The following is a 21,795-nucleotide window of genomic DNA, read 5'->3' on the forward strand; positions in this document are numbered from 1 at the left end:
ACCGCAAGGGAACTCCTCTGAGGAGCTCAGTCCAGCCGCTCCTCAACCAGTAGTGTTGCAGCGTGGCATATACGCCGATGCAGGTGAGAAATAAGGCTAGTGCGCACACGGTCTCCCCAACTAGAATACAGCGCCCCGGCATATACAGCCCTCCGTAGCAGGCAGCAGAGTATCCAGCCACAAGCAGCCCCAGCTCATGTGTTGATAAATCCCACAGCGACCTATCTGCCACACAGAATCGCTCACCCGTCTCCTGGCATGGAAGACCCTCCGCAGGGGCAATGTGTACACAGGGTCGCGTCCGCTCGCAAAATGGCAGACTCACCGTATCGCTCCTGCGCCCTGAGCGTACCACACCGGATCAGGCACCCACAGCGAGACCGCAGCGTATGTGGAAGCGATGGTGATATTAGATGTGCCCCAAGGGTCTTGGCAGCCTCAGCCGCACCCGATCTTCGACGCAACGTGTCTCAGTCCCAAAATGGCAGTCGCGGTCTCCAGGACAGCGCATCTTGGGTCCCTCCACTCGCGACCCCATGGCAACCAGGTGCACCGCGGCTCTTCACACCAGCGCAGGCTACGACCGTACCTCAGAGCCGCTGGGTCGACGCAGGCAGGACTGTCTCCGCTTCACGGCAGGACCACGGCCCACGGTCCGATGGCAGCCGCGGGCTCGATTTACAGGGCTGCCCGTTCACAGCTCGGCAGGAGGCAAGGAATGTCAAGCCTCCGGCGGCGTAGCAGCCTACAGCACAACTTGGCACCAGAGCGCGACCGAACCAAAGGAGCGCCAGCACCAGGGTACGTAGATATTCCACTACCTGAGGAGTGTCATATAGCGGCACAGCAGCTCTCCATAGCCCAGGATTATGAAAGGATTAATTCCCGGCTGACGGAGCACACTTAAAGAGTAGAGATTCCATTGCGCGGCAGACCACGCCCCCCGGGGAGGAAGAAGTATTAATGTGACTCGCTGGGGGCCAGGTACTGTCAGCTCGGCCCCAGTGTCTTAGGCTTCAGTGGAGGGAGTGTGCCTTTGCTTGGGCCTCGCTGGAACGTGACTAAATCCCAGCGTCTGCTCAGCATCCTGTGATTCTGGACAACTCATTTAATCTTTAAAAGCCTACAATAAAACTAAACGTTAGCCAGGGCACAAGTCCTAAAAAAAAAGAAGTGGGGGACGCTCCAAGTTAGGTGGTGTCACCGGAAGTGACGTCACGACAGGAAGTGACGTCACGAAATGTAGTCCCCTCTAATTAACAAGGCGATGGGGCAGGTTCAAAGTGCAAAGCAGAATGTTTACGTTGGAATTCGTCACCGTATTGACACTCAAAGGAGCAGGGACATTAAAGCTGCGCTTGTTCGGTGCATATTTATTGCTCACAGTAAATTTGCCGGTCTCCGTCTGAAATGCATGAATACATACTGACCTTTTCTAATATACGGCCATGAGCGCCCGTCTGTCATACTGAAGAGGTGAGGTTTGGTGAGTGCGGAGTGCGCGCGCAGGTGCAGACTTGGGTACCGGCTCCATCATTTGGGCAGGGGAGGACGGCGTCCACCTGGTAAAAACCTGGTAAAATAAGTGGGGGGGGGACGCCGTCCACCCGCGTGGTACCCCGACTTGAGCCCTGACGTTATCTTGTATGTAATTGGCACACGTGTAAATCACTCTAGTGTCTTTGTGCCGAGATCACACAACATAAAACGACACAAAATATCCAGCCAGGTTTAGTACACATTTTCATGTTATTCAGCGCATTACAACGCTGATCAATCTGGTAAAAAAAAACAGAGATCCATAAAGGCACGATCCAAGAATGCGGGTCAATTTTCCTGAAGTGCTCGGCCCTAACTGAGATCCCAATCCAACCGTGACCCTATCTCGACATTCGCTGTCACAGCCAGCTAAGATGATGCTCCCGGGAGCCACCTTTGCACATCGAAAAAACCCAAGAAAACTGCATTGGTCTTAACAACAGCCAAATGAGAGTTCCACTTCAGGTTGCACGAGAAAAAGAGCCCTAAGTGTTTATGCTGAGACACCTGCTGCAATTTTATCATGCCTAACCACCATGACTAATTGGGAGACCGTGAAGCAACATTTAACATTTTTGTTTTGTAAATATCGTAAACACATTACTTTAACGAACAAAGTGCCTCAAAGTGCCTCTTCCCATAGGAAGTGGTCCCTAGAGGGTGTAGACACCCTAAAGGTAAGTAGCCCATTGGCTACTACTGATCTCCCCTTTTAACGCCCCTAATTCAGTATTTAAGTGGCACAATGAGACCTAAACATCAAATTGGACAGACAAGAGAAGACCGGGACAAGGAAGACCTGCTGCTCGTGGACTGAAGCCCTGCTGCAGAAGAAAAAGGCACCAAACCCTGCCTGCTGCGTCATCCTGAAAAGGACTCCAAGAACCCCACAGCACCATCAGCCTTCAAGAAATCAGCACCGATCCTGTAAAGTACGGCTTGTTGAAGTGCTGCTCCCAAACGACCTTGACGCAGCACCAAAGCAAGAAAAGGTACAACAGCTCCAGGGGGTCTTATCCGTCTCCCCACTAAGTTTGGAGACACCAGGGCCTGTCGGAGCCACAGCGTATAAATACCTGGGGTACCAAACTCCCAACGGCAATCACAGAGAAGAAGAGCTCATTCCCGAAGAATCAGAAGCAAGCACCTATCAAGAGACGTTGAGACACCAGAGATCAACTTCCTGAGTGGCCCAGCTGTATAAAGATCGCCTCCAAGTTGCCTGCTCCTAACAGCGAGGACCTCAAGATGCACGACGCCCGGCTGACCGGTCACTCTGCACCCGGCCCCATCATTAACCTTCCAGCCCTGCTCCTGGGGTCCCCACCCCCTTGCAATCTCCTCCCTCCCAGGAGACCTACAGGACTTACCTGCAAGTCCCTCTGTGTCGTGCTGGTTCACGTGGCGCCCTTCATCTTGGCACACCAGCTTGCAAGACCTCATCACCACTGCTCCTGGCCGATCCGCGATGCTTCCGTAGTTCTCATGCTGGAACTTTGGTCCTAGTCCCTACATCGACCTACACCGTGGAGGGGACCTTTGTAAAAGTTTTGCCTGAATTTCTATGCAATATTCAGCTTTTTCCCTATTGTTTTCTGTGGTGAGCAATTGCACATATAAGTGATACATTTATCGAACTTTGAAAATTCTTAACTCCAAAAGTATTTATCCTAGAACTGTGTTTATGGTCTTAAAAATTATATGTAAAAGAAATAATCAAAGGTATTTTTACAAATTGGTCTCTAATGTGTTCTTGAGTGTGTGTCTCATTTATTGCCTCTGCAAGTACAACAAACTACCCTCTAATAAGCCTAACTGCTCGCCCACACTACCACAAAAAGAGTGTTAGTATTATCTACTTTTACCTCTACTCATCTTTTGGGGATTTCTCTCTCTCTCTACATAGCGTACTTCATTTTATTACACTATAGAGAGGCGCTTTTCCATACATGTGCATATAAGAACGAGTTTGAATCATTGTTGTCACAATCCCCCAATATGACCTCTTAATCAACCCTGAGTCAGAAATACGTGGTCAGGAAGACCCTGCGACCTAGGCCTGAGGCCACTGAACAATAGATCACAGGTGGGGTGGCAACTAACCAGCAGGACAAGCGCGCGAACAGGTAGAACCCAGATTAGTCCCAAAGATAGGTAGTGACACAAGGCCCGGCTCTAGGATTCTTGCTCAGGGAGGGCCAGGACCAAGGTTGGGTAGGCCACGAAGATGAATGGGCAGTGGTACAAAGTTTTGAAGAAATCTAATGTTTTAGGTACAGACAATGTAAACTTTTGCTATTTTAACACCATGAACACCAACCAACGAGGTACCTACTTTGCTTTCCCTGCTTCTCGCTTTGTGGAAGGGGAGGGACGCAGCATATAGATTGGCTGCTGCCTGCTTCTGGTCATGTGCAGCAGCAGAAACAGCTCTTTGCAGCTTTTCATGCTTTTTTAAAAACAAAATTGTCAACTTTGAAGATTGCACAGCACTGAGGTTTAAAAATGCAGCGCAGCAAGCCCTCTGACAACTTTGCACACCCCTACCTAATAAAATAATGCAGACTTCACAATTATTTATCCTCCCTTTCTATGCATCTGTGCATTAAAAAACAATTAAAAACTGAGTTATGGTAAGTGTAAGTGTAAAACCAAGGAAACCCACCAGTGATGGTAACCAATGCACACAATACAGGCCATATCTCACATTGCCCGTCATGCTCAAAACCCATTCTCAACCAGGCCTGGGGTTTTCTCCCATCTGTTTTGAGGCCATCCAAGTTTTTTTTTTAGATATTCCTTTTAGGCCATTCTAGCCTCTGGCAGTTTTCCATGTAGTGGTAATACTTCCAACATTCACATCTCCCCCTTAACGGAAGAAGTAACAACATGCTTGAACTGCTAGCATTGAGCGGTCAGGTTGTTTTGTAGTGTGTATTTCGTTTGCAATGTGTAAATGATAATTAACGTGTGCCAAGTAATAAAAGAAGCATTATTCATGAAACAATACTGCAGTGCCCTGTACTAAACAAACATGCTCAGAATAGACAGCTCTATACTATGCTCAACAGTTTCTGCTTAGCCACTCATGCAATAAAAAAAGACTCCCACAGGAGTTAAGGGTACAACTGGTGTGCACTATAAACCTTAAAACACCTATCTTTAAGGCACTGAAATACATCAGGTAAGGTGCTTTTGGAAAAAAATCAGTGTTATGATGCAAAATGATGGCAAATGGAGTCTTCAGCCTCATCTGTGAGCGTGAGTGAGAGTGTTCAAGATATCTGTGCTGTTCATTTGTGCATTCAGCAGCTATCGTCCCTGCTGACATCACACTTGTCCCCAGGCCTGAAAGTAGCCTATATCCGGGGGTGAATCAGGACCAAATAATGGCCCGGGCACCCAAAAGCAAGTTGCCCACCTTTGCAGATCACAACCTTTCATGAAACATTGCTTGGATAGTATCAGGGAGCAAATCTGGGGAGACCTTTGTGATAAATTAAACATTTCAAATGTTCTAGGACCATTAACATTCTCCACTTGCTGGAAACACTATTATTTCTCTGCAGCTCACTCACACATCTTTCAACTAATCGGTCTCTGAAACAGTTGCTCACTCTTAAGATCCTCTAAGCCATTACTCACCCTATGATCGCTGAATCCTCTCTCTGCAGTATGGTCCTAAAACTCCTGGCCATTCTTACAATTCCTTGCTTGACCCTGACCAACGTGACCCCAGAAGCTCATGCAGATCCTCTTGTCTGTCGGCTTCTGTTCACCGGTAGAAATCCATGGGTGCTGCTCATCCTAAGGCCTTCAGACTCTTGCTCGCCATCAGCTATTCTCTAAACTACCCACTTATTAAAGAGACCCTGAAACTCATTTCCACTCTCCGGTCCCCTGAGACTCCTGCTCAGGCTAAGATCCTTAAGGTTTCAGCTCACTCTCAGGTACCTTTGGATTCCAGCTCATCATCTGCTCACCTGATTTCCCTGTTCACCATCGCATCCTGTAGCTCTTACTCACTTCTACTTGGAAGCTCCAGGACATCCTCATTTCCCTGAGGATCATGTTTACCAGGAGATTCCATAAAACGTATATATCCGTATAGCTTTCTTGATGTTTTGCTCACCTTAAGGGCATGAGGTGTATTGTCAACACCAGATGGCTGAAGCTCCTGCTCACCTTCAATCCTTGCAGTAGGTATTGGGGGGTGAGCATATGCTTCAGAAGCATAGCCGAGTTTAAGTCCCTGAGCCTCAAGCTCACCCTCAGGGTCCTGAGGTTTATGCTTACTTCAAGTTGCCCCAAACCCTTCTCACTCCCAGGCATTCAAGGCTCCTACTTGTCCCAATGGCTCTGGCACATCAGAGGTGCCAAGCTTCCTACTCTGTGTCATTTAATTGTGCTGCCTGGCCCTGCTCAGGTACCCAGAGGTTCCAACTTAGGGACAATAATCATTGAAGATGTGGTCCACCTTAGACCCCTAAGGTACATGTCAACCTCAAGTTGCTGAGTCTTCTTCTCAATTTCACCTACCAGAAGATCTTGTTTACCTTCAGATCACTGACTTTCCTGGCCACCCTGAGGTCTCCTGATATCTCTGCCCACAAGCCATAAGTCAGAAAGCTCACTGCTAAACTCCAGGCTTCAGCGGCTGTACACACCCAAGTCTTTCATGGACCCTTTTGGTTGCCACACAGAAGGCTCTCTCTCTCTGAGTGTGATGTCTTGGGGGTATAACACAGCATGGTACTTGGTGACATCTATACTGTGGGAAGAGACATAATCTGAATCTGCTTGACATGCTGGAGGAAATCACTTCAACTACAGACGTTCTTTTCATTTTTCATATAGTCCCTGTGTCCTTGCTCTCTCTTTCGTCCCCCACAAGTATGAACAGCCCATCACTGCTCCTGCTAGGGTTAATCCCTTTTCCCCTTTCTTTGCTCTCTCACTTCACCTGCCCTCTCAGATTCTCACTGACCACATCTATTAGATTTCCTATGTTTATGTCTGTCCATAGTTCATACCAACTTTCAATTCTGTCTCCCTCCCTCTGACTTACTCTCATTCTACAAACCCCTCTATCTATTTTAATACCCTTCTTTATCATTGTCCCTCCCTGATGTACTGGATTAGTGACTCCATGACTGGCTTATTTGATTTACTTGTCAGACCTTAGTATAGTGCACCATGTGTGCCCAAGGCCTGTAAATCAAAGACTGCTGGTGGGCTTGCAGCACTGGTTGTGCCACCAACAGAAGCAGCCCGTAAAGTGTGTCTCAGGCCTGCCATTGCAGAGCCTGTGTGCAGTCTAGTTCTGCCATGTCGACTTGGTGAGTGCACCCGCATACCAGTCCCTAAGCCTTCACTTTTCTTTATATCAGACACCCCTAAGGTAGGCCCAAGGGCAGGGTGCACTGTAAGTACAAGGTAGGACATGCCCTGATGTGTGTGGCATTTCCTGATAGTGAATTACAGCCATTTTCATTTTTTACTATTGCAAGGCTACCAGTCCCCATAGGCCAGAATGGGCAGTTTGATTATAACACCTTATAATCCTAAATGACCCAGGGAACATGGTAGAAATTCGAGGTTAGTATGCCTGAACTCAGAATGATAAAAAACATATTTTAGTGAAGTTGGTTTTAACATTCTGTGTTTGAAAATACCACTTTTAGAAAGTAGGTGTTTTCTTACCAAACCATCCAGCCTGCCTCTGCTAGCGTGTATATTGTGCGTCTGGCTTTCTGAGTGACCGGGGCTGGGGGATTTCAGGAGACAGGGTGAGTCAGCACAGGGCTTTATAGACCTATCTGCATGTAGAGTGGTAGGAGGAGTAGCACCTCTGTCTGAATAGGGCTGTGTCTGCCTTCCACAATGCTGGCTCCACCTCCTGTGGTGCGTCTGATGACCCTGGCCCACACTGTCAAAGGGAAGAAGGAGTCCTGTAAACAAAGTGCTCCAGGATTGCACAGAACTGGTTTGGACTAGGTGCATGCCCCTATGCCTTCAGAGGACAAAGGCTTTAGTAGTATAAATATGGGGACCCAGACCCCAAGACTTTAGATAACTTCTGGAACAAGATGAACCTCTGCCAAGGAGAAGAACCAAGGAAGCTGTAGGAGTTGGACTGCCCCCCTGCCAGTGTGATGTGTTGCTGGGTTGGCCTACAGTAGTGTCTTCAGTGCCAAGGAGAGGAGAAGGAACTTTCAAAGAACTTTCATAATCTTGCAGAATATTACTCCAAGGTCTTGAACTTGTGCTTGCCTCCTGCTGAAGTCTCAGGGACAAAAGACTTCACCACCAGCTCCCCTCTGAATTCCCTTGCTGGGAATTCTGTCTGCAGAAGCCTCATAGAACAAACAGACCAAGTAGAGAAATAACTGCTAGATTGCAACTATCCTATTAAAATGGTGAGAAAGGCGAAAAAGAGAACCAGGAACAACCATCGTGAGGGACTCCTGGAAACCACCAACAAAGAGAAAACAGATAGGTTAGTCTGTGTTGCCACCTACACTCCAGTATCTAACCAAGTCCAGAACATTATCAGGAAGAAGTGGTCCATTCTAAACAGTGCAGACAAACAATGGACCCCCCCCCCTTTTTGCATTTAAACGAAGTAGAAGTCTAAGCGATGACCTAGTCCTAGCACAGCTACAAAAAGATGTAACAACAGATCAACCTACACTCTGGAATCAATCCAGACCGTTAAGACATTTCCCATGTGGAAATTGTGTAGCATGTCCACAGACATACTCAACAAAGGAGGTCAATATAGGTACAGGCAACCCATGGCGATTGAAAGACTTCAGCAATTGTAATACTGAGGGGATCGTGTACCTTCTTACATGCCCATGCAGTCTCAAATACGTGGGCATGACCACAAGAAAAATAAAAACTCGTATCAACAAACACTGGAGCACTATTCGGTGTAGAAAATCGAATACTAAGTTAACCAAACCCTACTTAGAAGCAAATCACAAAGATACAGATCTGAAGTGGGTGGTCCTGGAGGTCATAAGCAAACACAAACCTGACATAACAAAAGCATTGTTTGAAAGAGAACAACGGTGGGTGTTCCGCCTACGGTCATGAGATATCGGACTAAACTACGAAATTCCCTGGTTACAAATTGGGCGGTAAAATGCAGCCCCTTTTGGGCTCAGTCTCCTTTGAAAAAGCTTTCTTATAAGCGCACATTTCCTGACTAACATCTACAAGAATAATAATGAGACTAGCATCCTCCCTCTGTACCAATCACGAGGCTCTGCTGGCTATTTACCACACGAGTACTCTTTTAAACATTAGTTGCCTTCGTTGTTCTGATTAAATCCACTAGAGGGCAAAAGGCTCCATAGCACTTTGACAGTAAATGTCCGAGATTGGTTGTGCACCACTTTGTCTATAAATATGAGGCCAGTTTTTAAATATAGTACTTTAAAGCTCATTAGCTCGCATTCATAGGTGCTCACTTAACACTCACATAAAACTCCCTGAGTTCGGACAGGTCCCACATAATCGCGGACTCTCGTATGCGCCTGACTTCCGGTTGCAGACATCGGAAACAACACGCCCCCACATTTGGAGTCCCGGGTAAGACCGGATACAGATGCGCCCTTAGCCAGGCAGACTCCAGGCTACTTTAAATAGACACCGCTTAGGACAGCGGAAGGTATACGCACATTGGGGCGACATTCTGCGCGCAGGTCAGGCTGGGTTTTCCCCGACACTAGTGCACGCAGACACCGGAAACCACTCAGGTGTTCACGGTTTCGGTGATTGCACGCTCTTCGCGCCAAACTTACCAAATAGCCGCACTACTTATACCGCCCGCTCTACCAGCCTCATTTAACATCGGGGAGGAGAGCTGGATACCAGTAGGTGATGAAACAGAAAGCGCACCGAGACGAAGTAAGGCATATGTGTGAGAATGGATGTCAGATGCATGGAGGACGTAATTACATTGGTTTTACAGTCCTGTTTGAGCCTCGTGATATTCAAACAGGTATTTTTCTGCTTAAATATTCTAGGGTTTGACCATAGGGGCTTTCCCTTTATCCTCCCTCCCATGAAGTACGTAGGGTGAAGGCTGTGGGTAAGATAAGGGAGTAGTTTCACTCCCTTTTTGTTTTTATCACTCGTGTGTTCACGTATGACAGTCACGTGTTATACACCTTAACCACGCGCGCTTTAAATAGAGTGGACTGTGACTGGTTCCTTCATTGAATTTGACCGACCCAAGTGCCTTGATGGTGTTTTTGTACGTTTCTCTTCTTTTCCTTCACAGGGTACAGAGGAACCTCAGGTAACGGTGTGTGACAAAGGTCACCCCACGTTCTGACTACTTAAACCACAGTGTTGGTAAGAGTGGAGTCCTTTTATAAGAATTTAGATATACGTCCTGACAAATGCCATGTACCACTGTTGACACCAGGCAGAAACATGTCGACCAGATCCCTTATGGTGAGGGGTTAATAACTTTCCCCATGTCACCGTGCACTTGTTTTTAGATACCATATAGTTACCCATTTCATTTAAATTTAGGTGAGGCAACTATAATGGTGTTTTAATCTCTCACTCACTTTGGGCCCCCACTTAGCTTAGAAGTGCATCTCTGTCGTCAGGTGTATGCCTGCCCTCTATCAAACCAAGTTTTTAGAGGGCGAGGACGGCTGATCATGAAGCATGACACCAGGTGGTGTGTGAGGCCAGTCCTAAACTTTTAGTGAGATGCCTACACTCACATACACATAGCACACTAGAGCACTACTTAGGTCATTTTATTGGTAGAATCCCCATTTGTGTAGAACAGTTTATGTCGGAGGCTGGCTGGCTTCCAAACGCCCTGACTTGCCTCTAGTTCCCTTCCCCAGCCCAGTCTGGGGCTAGAGTGGATCGATTTACTGTATGTGTTCACAAATGCTTAACACACTGCCTCTGAGATAAGCCTGTCTGCTCGTGCCAAGCTACCAAGGGGGTGAGCAGGGGTTATCCAATAGTGTAATCCCCTTTCCCTGACTTAGAAGCACGGTTCCCTATTTGGTCAAAGGTACCTACCGCTGCCAACTAGAGACCCCCAGCTCGAACACTGCCATTTTTCAGTCTCTCTTGTTATCCATCTCTTTTTTCTCTTGCTCCGTCTCCCTCTCTGTCTGTCTCTGTAGTTGTCTTGATTTTCCCCATTTCCATTGCCCCTGTACTATTTTCCTCCCTCTCTCTTAGTCTATAATTTCCCCCTCTTCCTCACTCCTCTGTCTCCCACATACACTATATAGGGTGTTCTTTTCTACCTCCCATGTCCTTGTTCCCCACTCTCTCAATTTCTATTGCCTCTTTGAGTTTTACTTCAGGTCTTTTCCTGTCTTGAAACTTGTCATTTTCTTCAATTGTGTTTTCTCATGTCAGTCACCCTAATTTACCTCTAGCCCTTGAACTCATTTGTGTCTTACACCAAATGTTATATTTTGTTGTGTCCACTTTACTAAGTTGCTGCTGTCAGTAGCCACCAGCTTTATCAAACCTTGACATTTGCAGAAGACCATTCTCTGTAGACATTAAATAGATTCCTGTCCTTGTAAGTGCTTTCAGTTTGGCATGCCTTCAAAGGTTATTCAGGAAAGTGGATTGACCTTGTCCTACCTTTAGTAGAGATTAGATCAAAAGTATGTTTTATTGTTGAGCGGTAAGGGAAAATTCATCTATTTCTGGAAGAGTTGTTAGATACAGTGGAGAATCCAGAGGTGGCATTTCTTTGACCACAGTATCTCTTTCTTGGAGGAATAGTATCATATTAGCCGTTTCTTGGTTTCTACTCCTGATTTGGCACTTCCTCTAGGTGTTGCCATCCTCCAAATCAAACTGTAGACTGCGGAAACGTCAGAACTAAGAAGTGTGTGTGAGGCCTTGATTCATCCTTTCCTTATTACTGACCAGGAAACTGTTAACACTTTCTTCTGCATCCATCCTTTGCTTTTTCATTTACTCTTCTTTTTCTCCTTTTGCCATCGCCCTTCTCTCCACTTTTGATTGCCACCCTACCTTTACAAATCTATTGTTCTCCCCTTCTCTCCACTTAGTCTGTTCTCATTTCATCTTTTCCTTGGCTGTTTCCCTCTCTCGTTTACCCCGTCTCACTCCCTCATTGTGCTTATCTATAGTTATTTCCCTCCACTCTAGCCTCTTTTCCTCTCTAGTCAATGATTTCTCCCTCTTTCCTTTCCCCCTCTCCATTTGTCTCTACTCCCCACTCCATCTCTTATTTCCTTTTGTCTCAGTCTCTCTCGTTATCCCTCCTCTGCTATTACCTCTCCTTTTGCCCCAACATAGAGGGTGAATTATTTTTTTCAGTGCAACACTGTCAAAATCAAATTTTCCTTTACCTATATCTAGTCATATTTTTTAGGTTGAGCCTGAGAAGTGCATGTGCTGCTTTGCGAGGCATGCTGTATTCAGGTATGGACTAGAAGCTCAGGCCATTTTCCGCCCATCTTTGTAATTGGCTCCTGTCACTGACCTTTGTAAATGGTGGCTTTTCATTGGTCAAGACGTATTAGTCCCTCGTTAGTACCTCCCTCTCTTCTGTTGTTACCTCGTATGAGGACACCCCCTGTTATATGTGTAGTTGCTCTGTACTTTTTATTTACAGTCTGTGAGCACTACATTCGTAAATCACTTTCTCCTATAGCATGGTGACATGCTGACCTGCAACCGCTTGCTTTTTAAGCAGCATGGCACCCAGGTGCGTCCACCTTCCTACAGATCTGTTCATCTATTAGTCACCCGGTCCCTCTAATAGGTCACCCTTCCTGCCACCTAAGCATGTCAATATCTGTCACTGGCTTTCTCTCCAACCCCAGTTTACGTTCACAAGTGCAGCTCACGGTTAGAACATCATCTAGTTATGAATCTAATACCCCTCGATTGCCACTACCTCCGTACTTGTATTTTCTACCACTCTCCACTTTATCTTTTCTTTCCCCTTAAACTGCGATCTCGCGTGTATATCCCTATCCCTCACCTGTCCATAGCCTCCATGGTTCCCAAACTAAGGACAACTTATTTGAAATCGAAAGCATATTCTTCAGTCAGAGGTTATTCTTCCTGCAGGACCAATTTGCCACACCCACTCTTCTTGGCTGCTATACAACTCTAAGCTATCGCCATGCACAGCAGTCTTTCTTCTATCGAGGTGTTAGGACTACCAGATCAATGGCTGTAATAAAATTGGTGACGTAATAGAGTGTTTTTCGTGCCAACACTGACCAGCCACTTTTACTGTGCTTCGCAACAGCAGCCATGCTGCCCACCAGGCATTTGCAACTTACACGTAACATAGGATTAAGTCCCAGTCATTCTTTCATTTCCCCGTAGGAGGAGCCACTTGTGATTTTCACCAGTGTTACTGTGTTTCCAGTAGCATTACTCACGTAGCCTAGCCAGTAATGAGAACCATTATCCACGAAGATATTTGCAATGTCACACTCAAAAGTGCTTTCCAGGACCGTGACTTATTTATTCACTAGCTGTAGCCTGTTGTTTCTGTGAAAGATTCAAACGTTAAGAAGCTTATGCATAGCTGCATTGATTTGCTTTATTTTAACTACATTGCCTTTTAAACTGTATAAGTAATGCAGGTTCAGGGAGGAACTGTGGAAAAGGAGAGCAAGACGGAAAAAGACGTGAGAGGGGAGGGACAGAAGGGATCATTTATAGAATAAACACTGCGAAAAACTTTAACAATGCAATATGGCATTGTAGATGACAACGCCTTTTATTTATGTATTAAGAAAACCTGCAAAGTACAAAGTGCGTGTTTACGTACCGCTTGCAGGTTTCCAAAGCACATAAATAAAAGGCAGTGTCATTTACAATGTCAATAGCTTAAACTTGCGCAAATGTGAAACCTGTTGCATTGCAAAAGCTTGTCTTTAAATGTTAAGTTATTTCAGTCCTTAGTGTTTTTTCTGAAGTTCCATCACTCTTAGGTGTGTACAGCACCCTCTCCAATCTATAAATGGATGGAATTTCATTAGAAAGAAACTTCCAATCTCAATCTGGTATATCACTGCATAGTTTTTAAACCAAGAATGCTGGCCCTAGCCCCCCTTCCCCTGTACCTTTCCTATCCGATCGTTGAGGCGTGGTGTGGGGGACTAAAGGCCACGTACCCCGCTTATGACTTGATAATTGTACTGCTCAAAAGCTTCAGCAGCTCCCCGAGGAATCAAAGTCACCTCCTGAGGCCTGGGATGGGAGGAGATGTGCCATGCTGTGCCTCCTCTGCCGGCACTTTGTCATTCTGCCCATGACAACGGACCGGCTGACTCTGTGACTTGCAGAGAGTCACATTCGAGCTGTAGCAGCCTTTCGGGTTGTGCGCCGGCAGGAAAGCCGGCCCAGATAGGTGCACCTGGTTTTCTACTTCTGAATGGCCTTGGGTGGGCCAGGATCTTATTTGGGTGGGCCTGGCCCACCCGGCCCACCCTCTAGAACCGGGACTGAGTGACACCACAATGGTCCGAGGAGATAGGCCCTGATAAAACGTGCATGGCGGGAGGGGCGCATATTCCAGAAATACCATAAAGTTAGATGCCGTATGAAGTTAGGAACACTCAGGCAATCAGGACACAGCACACAGAGTGATCAAGCGCTGCCCATGATGGACATCTTGACACGTTACCCACTGGCCCTCCTCACTGTGTCCACGCAAGGTTGAGACCCACCTGCATCTGTTATTGGTTGGAATAATTTATGACTCCATGAATAGGACTGCATTCCTCACCCAAAACAGGACCTATGAATTGTTTTATGATGCTTCAATAAATGTATAAAAAGACGCTCAATAGAGTTGTACTTTGAGTCAGTTCTCAAACCCGCTTCTGTGTGCTGTACTCCCGATTCTAGCGAATAATTAAACCAACTGATCCTGTTTTGCCAAACGCCTCTTGTCTTTGTTTTTTCAAGGTAAATTCACATTCAAGCAACAATACCATAAAACAGAGATAGTACTACAATTTGCAAAGACTACCAGCACACATTCGGGAACACAAAACTAAAAATATGAGACTTGGGATCTGAAGACTGGCATTTTTTCTTGACTAGTCACCCAAGGACATCTCACAAGCTGAATGCTGCAAAAACCTACATTTTGGTGAGACGCCAAGCAGCCAGTGGCGCTTTATAATCCTCGACCTCTTCGCTTGCAGCCTTGCACCTCAGTCTTCGTTTCACAGCCGAGGGCACTCCGTGTCACAGAGACCCATTGTTTCCAGCTTTAGCCTCTTAATTAACAAATTCATACATGCCGGTCAATGTAGTCTTGTTTCAAATCAACTGAACTAACGTGTCAGAAAAGAACGTATGTTAAAAAGAAATGAAGGCCTGACAATTAGCTGAAGTAATACTGAACTCGTTTGCTAACCCTAGTCAGAGCTAGGTCTTTCACTCACTGGCCTTAACTTCTTTACAGGGATACATTATTGTAAACGCCGTCCTCACTTCACTCACAGTCCTTGCCTCATCAGTACATCCCCATGTTTCCTACACGCATTGACTTCACGGCCTTAATATTCGCTCTTGCATTAATTTCACCTTTCTACTCACATCCTCGCTCCATTCGCTCCCCTATCCAACTTCTAAGCGATTTTGTACTTAAAAGGCTTTAAATAAAAGTAAATATCTAGTTAGCATAACAGATTTAATACAATAATTATGCTATAGTTATACCTTAGAAAAGTCAATATACAACTAATTCCCCACCCAAATGGACAGAATATATTTATAATATGGTTTTACGCCGATTTTATTTACTCCCCAAGATAATGCAACTCAATTTAACGACTTTGGAAGGTGTAAAACATGCCGAGGTTCGAAATCCTTCACCTCTCGCTATCAGAGGTTCCTTTGCTAGCGCAAGATCGTTGAGTCACAGCCTTTTTAACCAGTCACACGGCTCTATGACCTCAATCCGGTACAGCCTATCCCCCACACAAAAATCGCCCGTTACACATGCGCTTTACAGTGGCTTCAGCTCGTAGTAACTTTGTTTACTCACCACACCGTTGACCAGGAATTCGAATAGTTTGCTTTTGGTGGCCTTGCGGGCCCCTCCGGTGGCTTCCTCTGCGGCCATACTTTCCTCCCTAGTCTTCTTGGCTCGGAGGCTCTCCGTTCTCCATGTACTCCCCCTTCTCTCCCTACTTTCAGCCCGGCAGGGTCTCTCACACTTGTGTGTGAGGAAGGGGGGCGGCGGGGGTCCCTCAGGGTGATTCAGACAGCCCACTCCGCTGGACTCATCGCCACATTCCTCTTCCTCCACTGATTACAAGGACGGCTGCCAAGCGAAAGAGCTCAGGGGAGGGGTAGTGTTAAAAGTGGCTATGCTGAGCAGTGCAGCTTAGGACACCGTGAGGGGGTATATACAGACGGAGGGGAAATAGTACGTATTTACATAGCATGGTCTTCTCGCCATTACTGGGGTTCTCTTGCTTTCAGTCCGGCCTTCAGGCTCTTGTTGCACTCGGGGGCGGTGATTTGGGACCTGGTGGCGAGGGAGACTGCAGGCCTGTGATGTGAAAAGCGATACAGTCATGGTGCGGCCTTAGAGTGGACAGAGGGAGCTTCGTGAATGGGCTGCGAGGGACAGGAGGGCAGGGCAGAGAGATGGCTGTCGGATGCCAAGAGCAGCTGAGACGGCAACAGCTGGAGGAATGGGGAACCGAGAGGCCACGGCAGCGAGCCATTCACCCCTCTCGGCGTGCCTTCGGCCGTCGTCTTGACAGCTCCAAGTACTGATGGGACTGAGCATGGAAGGAATCAGGACATACTCGACTTGCCTAAGGCCACTAACGAAACATTGGAGGCTAACTGGCTGGTACCAAAGGGCACTTTATTTCTATCTCAATGTATAGTTTTGTAAAGGGCTAGGGCGGTTAGAAAATTGCTTCGCAGCAAGCGCAGACTCGAGAACCAAGTGGTGGCATAGCCTACTAACAGTAAATCAACTGGATGTGGCTTAAAGGCTAGAGTGGCTGACTTTTGACTTTGAAGCTGGGGAACCAGGTTTGAGTCTGGTGGGAGTTTCACACATCCTGTGATTCTGGGCAAATCACTTAATCTCCCCGTGCCTAGAAATGAATGTGTCCGTCTGTAATGCTGCTGGTGTTCCTGTACAGTGCTCGGATACCTTAGAGTCGAGTTTGCGCTATATAAAACTGCAACAAAAAAAAAACTGCTGTTGGCAGCCAAATCTAATGTTGACTTAAATGGCAGGGGGGTGGGGCATGCTACAGGGGGCTAGGATAGGTAACTTTAAGCACTCTGGCTTGCGCTCCTGTGATGTACCTGTGACACAGGGGAGTAGTTTAGTCAATATTAATACCAGGGTGCAAGTCCGAAATTTCTGTACCCAAGTAAAAAAAAAAAAAAAAAAGGGTAAGGCGACTGCTGGCTGATGGACAGGGCTAGGGGCATTAGTTCTCATTTATTTAGAAAAGTTAGTTGTTAAAAAGATCAAAACACCGAGGGTTGTGCTTCGTATCTTCCACCTATCCTTCCTTCCCTCACTCTACATTCTTTCGCCTCTTCTTCCCTGCCCTATCACATTCTATCCCTTTGATGACGTTTGTTCTTGATATAAATGAACAAGTTACTTACCTTCGGTAACGAAGTATCTGTAAGAAACATTAGTTAGTTAGATTCCTCACCTTAGAATATCCCCAGGCGTCAGGCTGGATCCGGAAAGATTTTTATAGCAATACCCCTTGCGCGTCGCTAGGCGTCGTCTGTGGCTCCGCGTCAGTCGTCGGCGTCTTACGCCGGAATGACGTTGGAGTACTTAGACGCCGCCCTCGCGCGCTGACGTCAGTTCTTATACATAGCTTTCCGCGCCAGGGACGCTGAGCCATGCAAGAGACAGACACTGGTGCCAAAAAATCTAGGGCCCTGAAGGGAGAACCTTAACCCTAGATGTTGGTTCGCAGAACGGGCAGGCTGGGTGGGTCGGTGAGGAATCTAACTAAATAATGTTTCTTACAGATACATCGTTACCGAAGGTAAGTAACTTGTTCATCTGAAAGAAACACGTTAGTTAGATTCCTCACCTTAGAATAGATACCCCAGCAATACCAACCCCGGAGGTGGGCCTGCGAACCAAGATCACACCAGAAAGTCCTGGAGAACAGAACGGCCAAAGTGGCCATCTCTCCGGACTTGGTTGTCCAGGCAATAGTGCTTGGCGAACGTGTGCAGTGAAGCCCAAGTCGCCGCCTGACAGATGTCCTGCAAGGGGACACCCCGTCCCAGGGCAGTTGTCGCCGCTGTGGCCCGGGTGGAATGGGCTCGCAGCCCAACAGGAGGGACCTTTTTCGCCAAAGAATAGCAGAGTTTAATACACAACACGACTTTAGGAAGGAAAGAAGGACGGGTCCGGAGGACAACCTTTTCCGGATGAACCGAAAGGAAGGGAGGCTTAGCTGACAGAGCCTAGAGGTCACTCACCCGCCTAACGGAGGTGATAGCCACCAGGAAGGCAGTTTTCAGAGTCAGTAGACGAAGTGGACAGTTGTGAAGGGGCTCAAAGGGAGCGCACATCAGAAAAGTAAGAACAAGGTTCAAGTCCCACTGAGGTATTACGAATGGAACAGGAGGAAACATATGAGTAATGCCCTTGAGAAAACGGGAGACAACAGGGGACTTGAAAAGAGAAGGCTGATCAGGAAGCCTTAAGAAGGCAGAGATTGCAGCAAGATAACCCTTCAAGGTGCCCAGAGCAGAGCCCTGCTGGGCCAAGGAAAGAAGAAAGAGGAGAACCTCAGAAACAGGGGCAGAAAGGGGATGCACAGCCTTTGCTGTGCACCATGCCACAAACTTGTTCCACCGGCAGGCGTATACGGTCTTTGTGGAGGGACGCCTGACTGCCAGAATGACATCACAGACTTCAGGAGGAAGTCAAATGGCATCAACTGCCGCCGCTCAATCTCCACGCATGAAGGTGGAGGCTGGACAGGTTCGGGTGGAGGACCGTCCCCTGCTGCTGCGACAGAAGGTCCTCCTGAAGGGGCAGTCGTATCAGGGGATCGATGGACATACTGAGTAGTTCGGGATACCAGTACCTTCGTGCCCAATCCGGAGCCACCAAGATGATTTGGGCCCGGTCGCGCCTGATCTTCTTCAGCACTCTGGGCAGAAGTGGTATAGGCGGAAAGGCGTACAACAGACCGCAACTCCACTCGCGACGAAAAGCGTCTCCGAGCGAGTGCCGCCTTGGAAATTCCAACGCGTAGAACTGCTGACATTGCGCGTTCTCTTCGGTGGCGAATAGATCTAACCAAGGCTCTCCCCACTGCAGAAAGAGACCTTGCACCACGTCCGAGTTCAGACGCCATTCGTGATCCATCATGCACCGGCGGCTGAGTTCGTCTGCTCTGGCGTTCAGAGAGCCCGCCAGATGTTGAACCACCAGGGTGATGCCCTGATGTTCCAGCCATGTCCAGAGGCGCAGAGCCTCCTGACAAAGGGTCCACGACCCCACCCCGCCCTGTTTGTTGCAATACCACATGGCGGTGGTGTTGTCCGTGAACACCTGCACGACACTTCCCCGGACAGAGGGAAGGAAGGCTTTCAGTGCAAGTCAGATCGCCCTCAGCTCCAATAGGTTGATATGGAGCCGAGTCTCCGCCGGAGACCAGAGTCCTCTGATCTCCGCCTCTCCCATATGGCCCCCCATCCCAGGAGGGACGCATCCGTCACTACGACATGCTCCGGTTGGGGTAGGGAGAGGGATCTGCCGCTGACCCAATCGCGATTTGTGAGCCACCACTGCAGCTGGTTCGCAGTGCCCTCCGAGATCAGGACATGGTCGGACAGGTTGCCTCGATGCTGGGCCCACTGAAACTTCAGGTCTCACTGCAGAGCCCGCATCCGCCACCTGGCATGAGGTACCAACAGGATGCAGGAGGCCATCAGCCCCAGAAGCCGCAGCACCAACCTGACTGAAACCCAGGACAAAGGCCGGAAGATGGAAATCAGTGCCTGAATGTCCCGGACCCGCTGTTCCGGCGGATAGACCCGGAACTGCGCTGAATCGAGAACCGCTCCAATGAAAAGGAGCTTCTGGGAGGGACTCGGGTGCGACTTCGGCACATTGATGGAGAACCCCAGCGAGTGCAGGAGGTCGGCCGTAGTCTGGAGGTGGAAGACGACTTGCTGGGGCGAGCCCGCCTTCAACAGCCAGTCGTCGTGATAGGGGAAGACTGGAACCCCTGATCTGCGCAGATGAGCTGCGACCACCGCCATCACATTTGTGAACACCCGAGGGGCACTGGTGAGGCCGAAGGGGAGCACAGTGAACTGAAAGTGCTCCTGACCCACCGTGAACCGCAGGTAACGCTGGTGGGCCAGCAGGACAGGGATGTGGAAATAAGCGTTCTGCAAGTCAAACGCTACCATCCAGTCTCCAGGGTCTAGGGCAGCCAGAACCTGAGCTAAAGTGAGCATCTTGAACCGGTCCTTCCGGAGGAAGGCGTTGACGCTCCTGAGGTCCAAGATCGGGCGTAGGCCCCCTTTGCCCTTCTTGGGAACCAGAAAGTAGTGGAAATAACAACCACAACCCTACGTCTGGACCAGGAACGCGCTCAACGGCCTCTTTGGCCAAGAGGGCCGAAACTTCCTCTCGTAGAAGATGCAAATGATCCCTCGACATACGGTGGTTCAGCAGTGGCATGGCTGGACGGGTCGTCTCGAAGGGGAGGGAGTAGCCCCTTCGGACGATTTGCAGCACCCACCTGTCCGACGTGATGGAGCGCCAGTGGAGCAGGTGATGGCGAACTCTGCCGCCCACTGGCGTTGAATGGGCCTGAAAGCTCGGACTAGGAGGGCTTTGAGGCGGATGCTGCCGGGGTGGATGTGGACTGACCGGCACGTTGACCTCCAGTACCGCCTCGGCGGAATCCACGTCCGCGACCGCGTGCAGGTTGGTTCTGCGTCCGGGCGGACGTGCCCCTTCCTTGGCCACGAAGGGGACGAAAGGCGGAAGTTTGCGGCCGCGGGGCCGAAAGACCCAAGGACTTGGCCGTGGCCCGGGAGTCCTTGAACCGAGCCAGCGCACTGTCCGCCTTCTCACCAAAAAGGCGAGTGCCATCAAAGGGCATGTCCATGTGGAAACTCTGGACATCCCCCGAAAATGACGTGGACCTCAGCCAGGCGTGACGCCGAAGCGCCACCGTGGTGGAAATCACCCGACCTAGCGAGTCCGTGGTGTCAAGTCCACACCGTATGGCATGCCGTGCTGCATCTCGACCGTCAGCAAGAGCTTGAGTGAGTCGTGTCCGGGCCTCCACCGGGCACAAGGGCAGCACGTCCTCCACCGTATACCACAGAAAGTGGGAATAACGGTCCAAAAGGCAAGCGGTATTTAAAGACCGCAGTCCCAAACTCAGGGACGAGAACAGTTTCTTGCCAAAATGTTCCAACCTCTTGGATTCCCAATCCGGAGGAGCAGACGGGAAGGAGGATTGGGAGGTTGAGGCCTGGATAACCAGACTCTCGGGGGTGGGGTGTTGGGAGCGGTAACTGGGGTCGCCCGGAGCAGGGCGGTGGCGCCGGGCAACGTTCCGGTCCACAGGAGGGACTGTGGAGGGCTTGGACCAAGTGCCCTGCAGAACGTCAATGAGGGCCTTATTAAACTGCAGCAGAGGCTCAGTGGAGCTTGCTGTCGGTTGAAGGACCTCAGTGAGGACGTTAGTCCTCACGGCCACAGCAGGTAACTCGAGCCCTAGTGCTTCGGCCGCCTTGCGCAGCACCACTGAGAAGGCTGCCTCCTCCTCCGAGGCCACAGTCGGAGGTGAGACGAAACCAGCGTCCGGGGAGGTATCCAGACCGCTGGCATCCTCCAATTCCTCTGCCCAGTCCTGACAAAGTTGGGCCTGAGCGGCCATAGGGTCATCAGACCCCTCCCAGTCGCCCTCGTCATCCGATTCCTGATAAACAGGAGGAACGATCGGAGCCGGGCAGTAGATGAAGCGTTCACCAATCGGCACCGGCAGCGGCACCGGGCGGCGCCGTGCCGGCGTCGGGCCCGGACCGGGGCTAAACTGGGGAACGACGTCGTCCGGGGACGGCGTCGGAGGTGGGACGGCGTCGGAGGTGGAACTGGTGTCGGCGCCGGAAGAGGAGGCGTTGTGAGGTCGACCGGCGCCGACTGAGATCCAGGCCTGGATCCCTCGGGGACCTGCGACGTCGGGCCGGAGCAGT

The 21,795-nt window shown here is 49.0% G+C and overlaps 1 protein-coding gene across 6 annotated transcripts in view; it reads right to left on the bottom strand.

Annotated features, from left to right (window-relative positions):
- The window catches only part of SMARCD3 (SWI/SNF related BAF chromatin remodeling complex subunit D3), a 1,344,655-nt gene that overhangs the window by 1,066,191 nt on the left and 256,669 nt on the right, over positions 1 to 21,795 (bottom strand). The window contains exon 1 of one of the 6 annotated variants that reach the window (XM_085632182.1): positions 15,599 to 16,028. The exons of 4 other annotated variants lie outside the window; for them this stretch is intronic. In XM_085632182.1, coding sequence (XP_085488308.1) covers positions 15,599 to 15,676 — 78 coding nt within the window. In that variant the 5' untranslated portion in view covers positions 15,677 to 16,028. Of the gene's footprint in view, positions 1 to 15,598; positions 16,029 to 21,795 lie in introns of those variants that run through there. One more of the 6 variants, XM_085632185.1, reaches the window with a different exon arrangement.

This window comes from Triturus cristatus, chromosome 10 (assembly GCF_964204655.1).
Source record: "Triturus cristatus chromosome 10, aTriCri1.1, whole genome shotgun sequence".
NCBI classification, from domain to species: domain Eukaryota; kingdom Metazoa; phylum Chordata; class Amphibia; order Caudata; family Salamandridae; genus Triturus; species Triturus cristatus.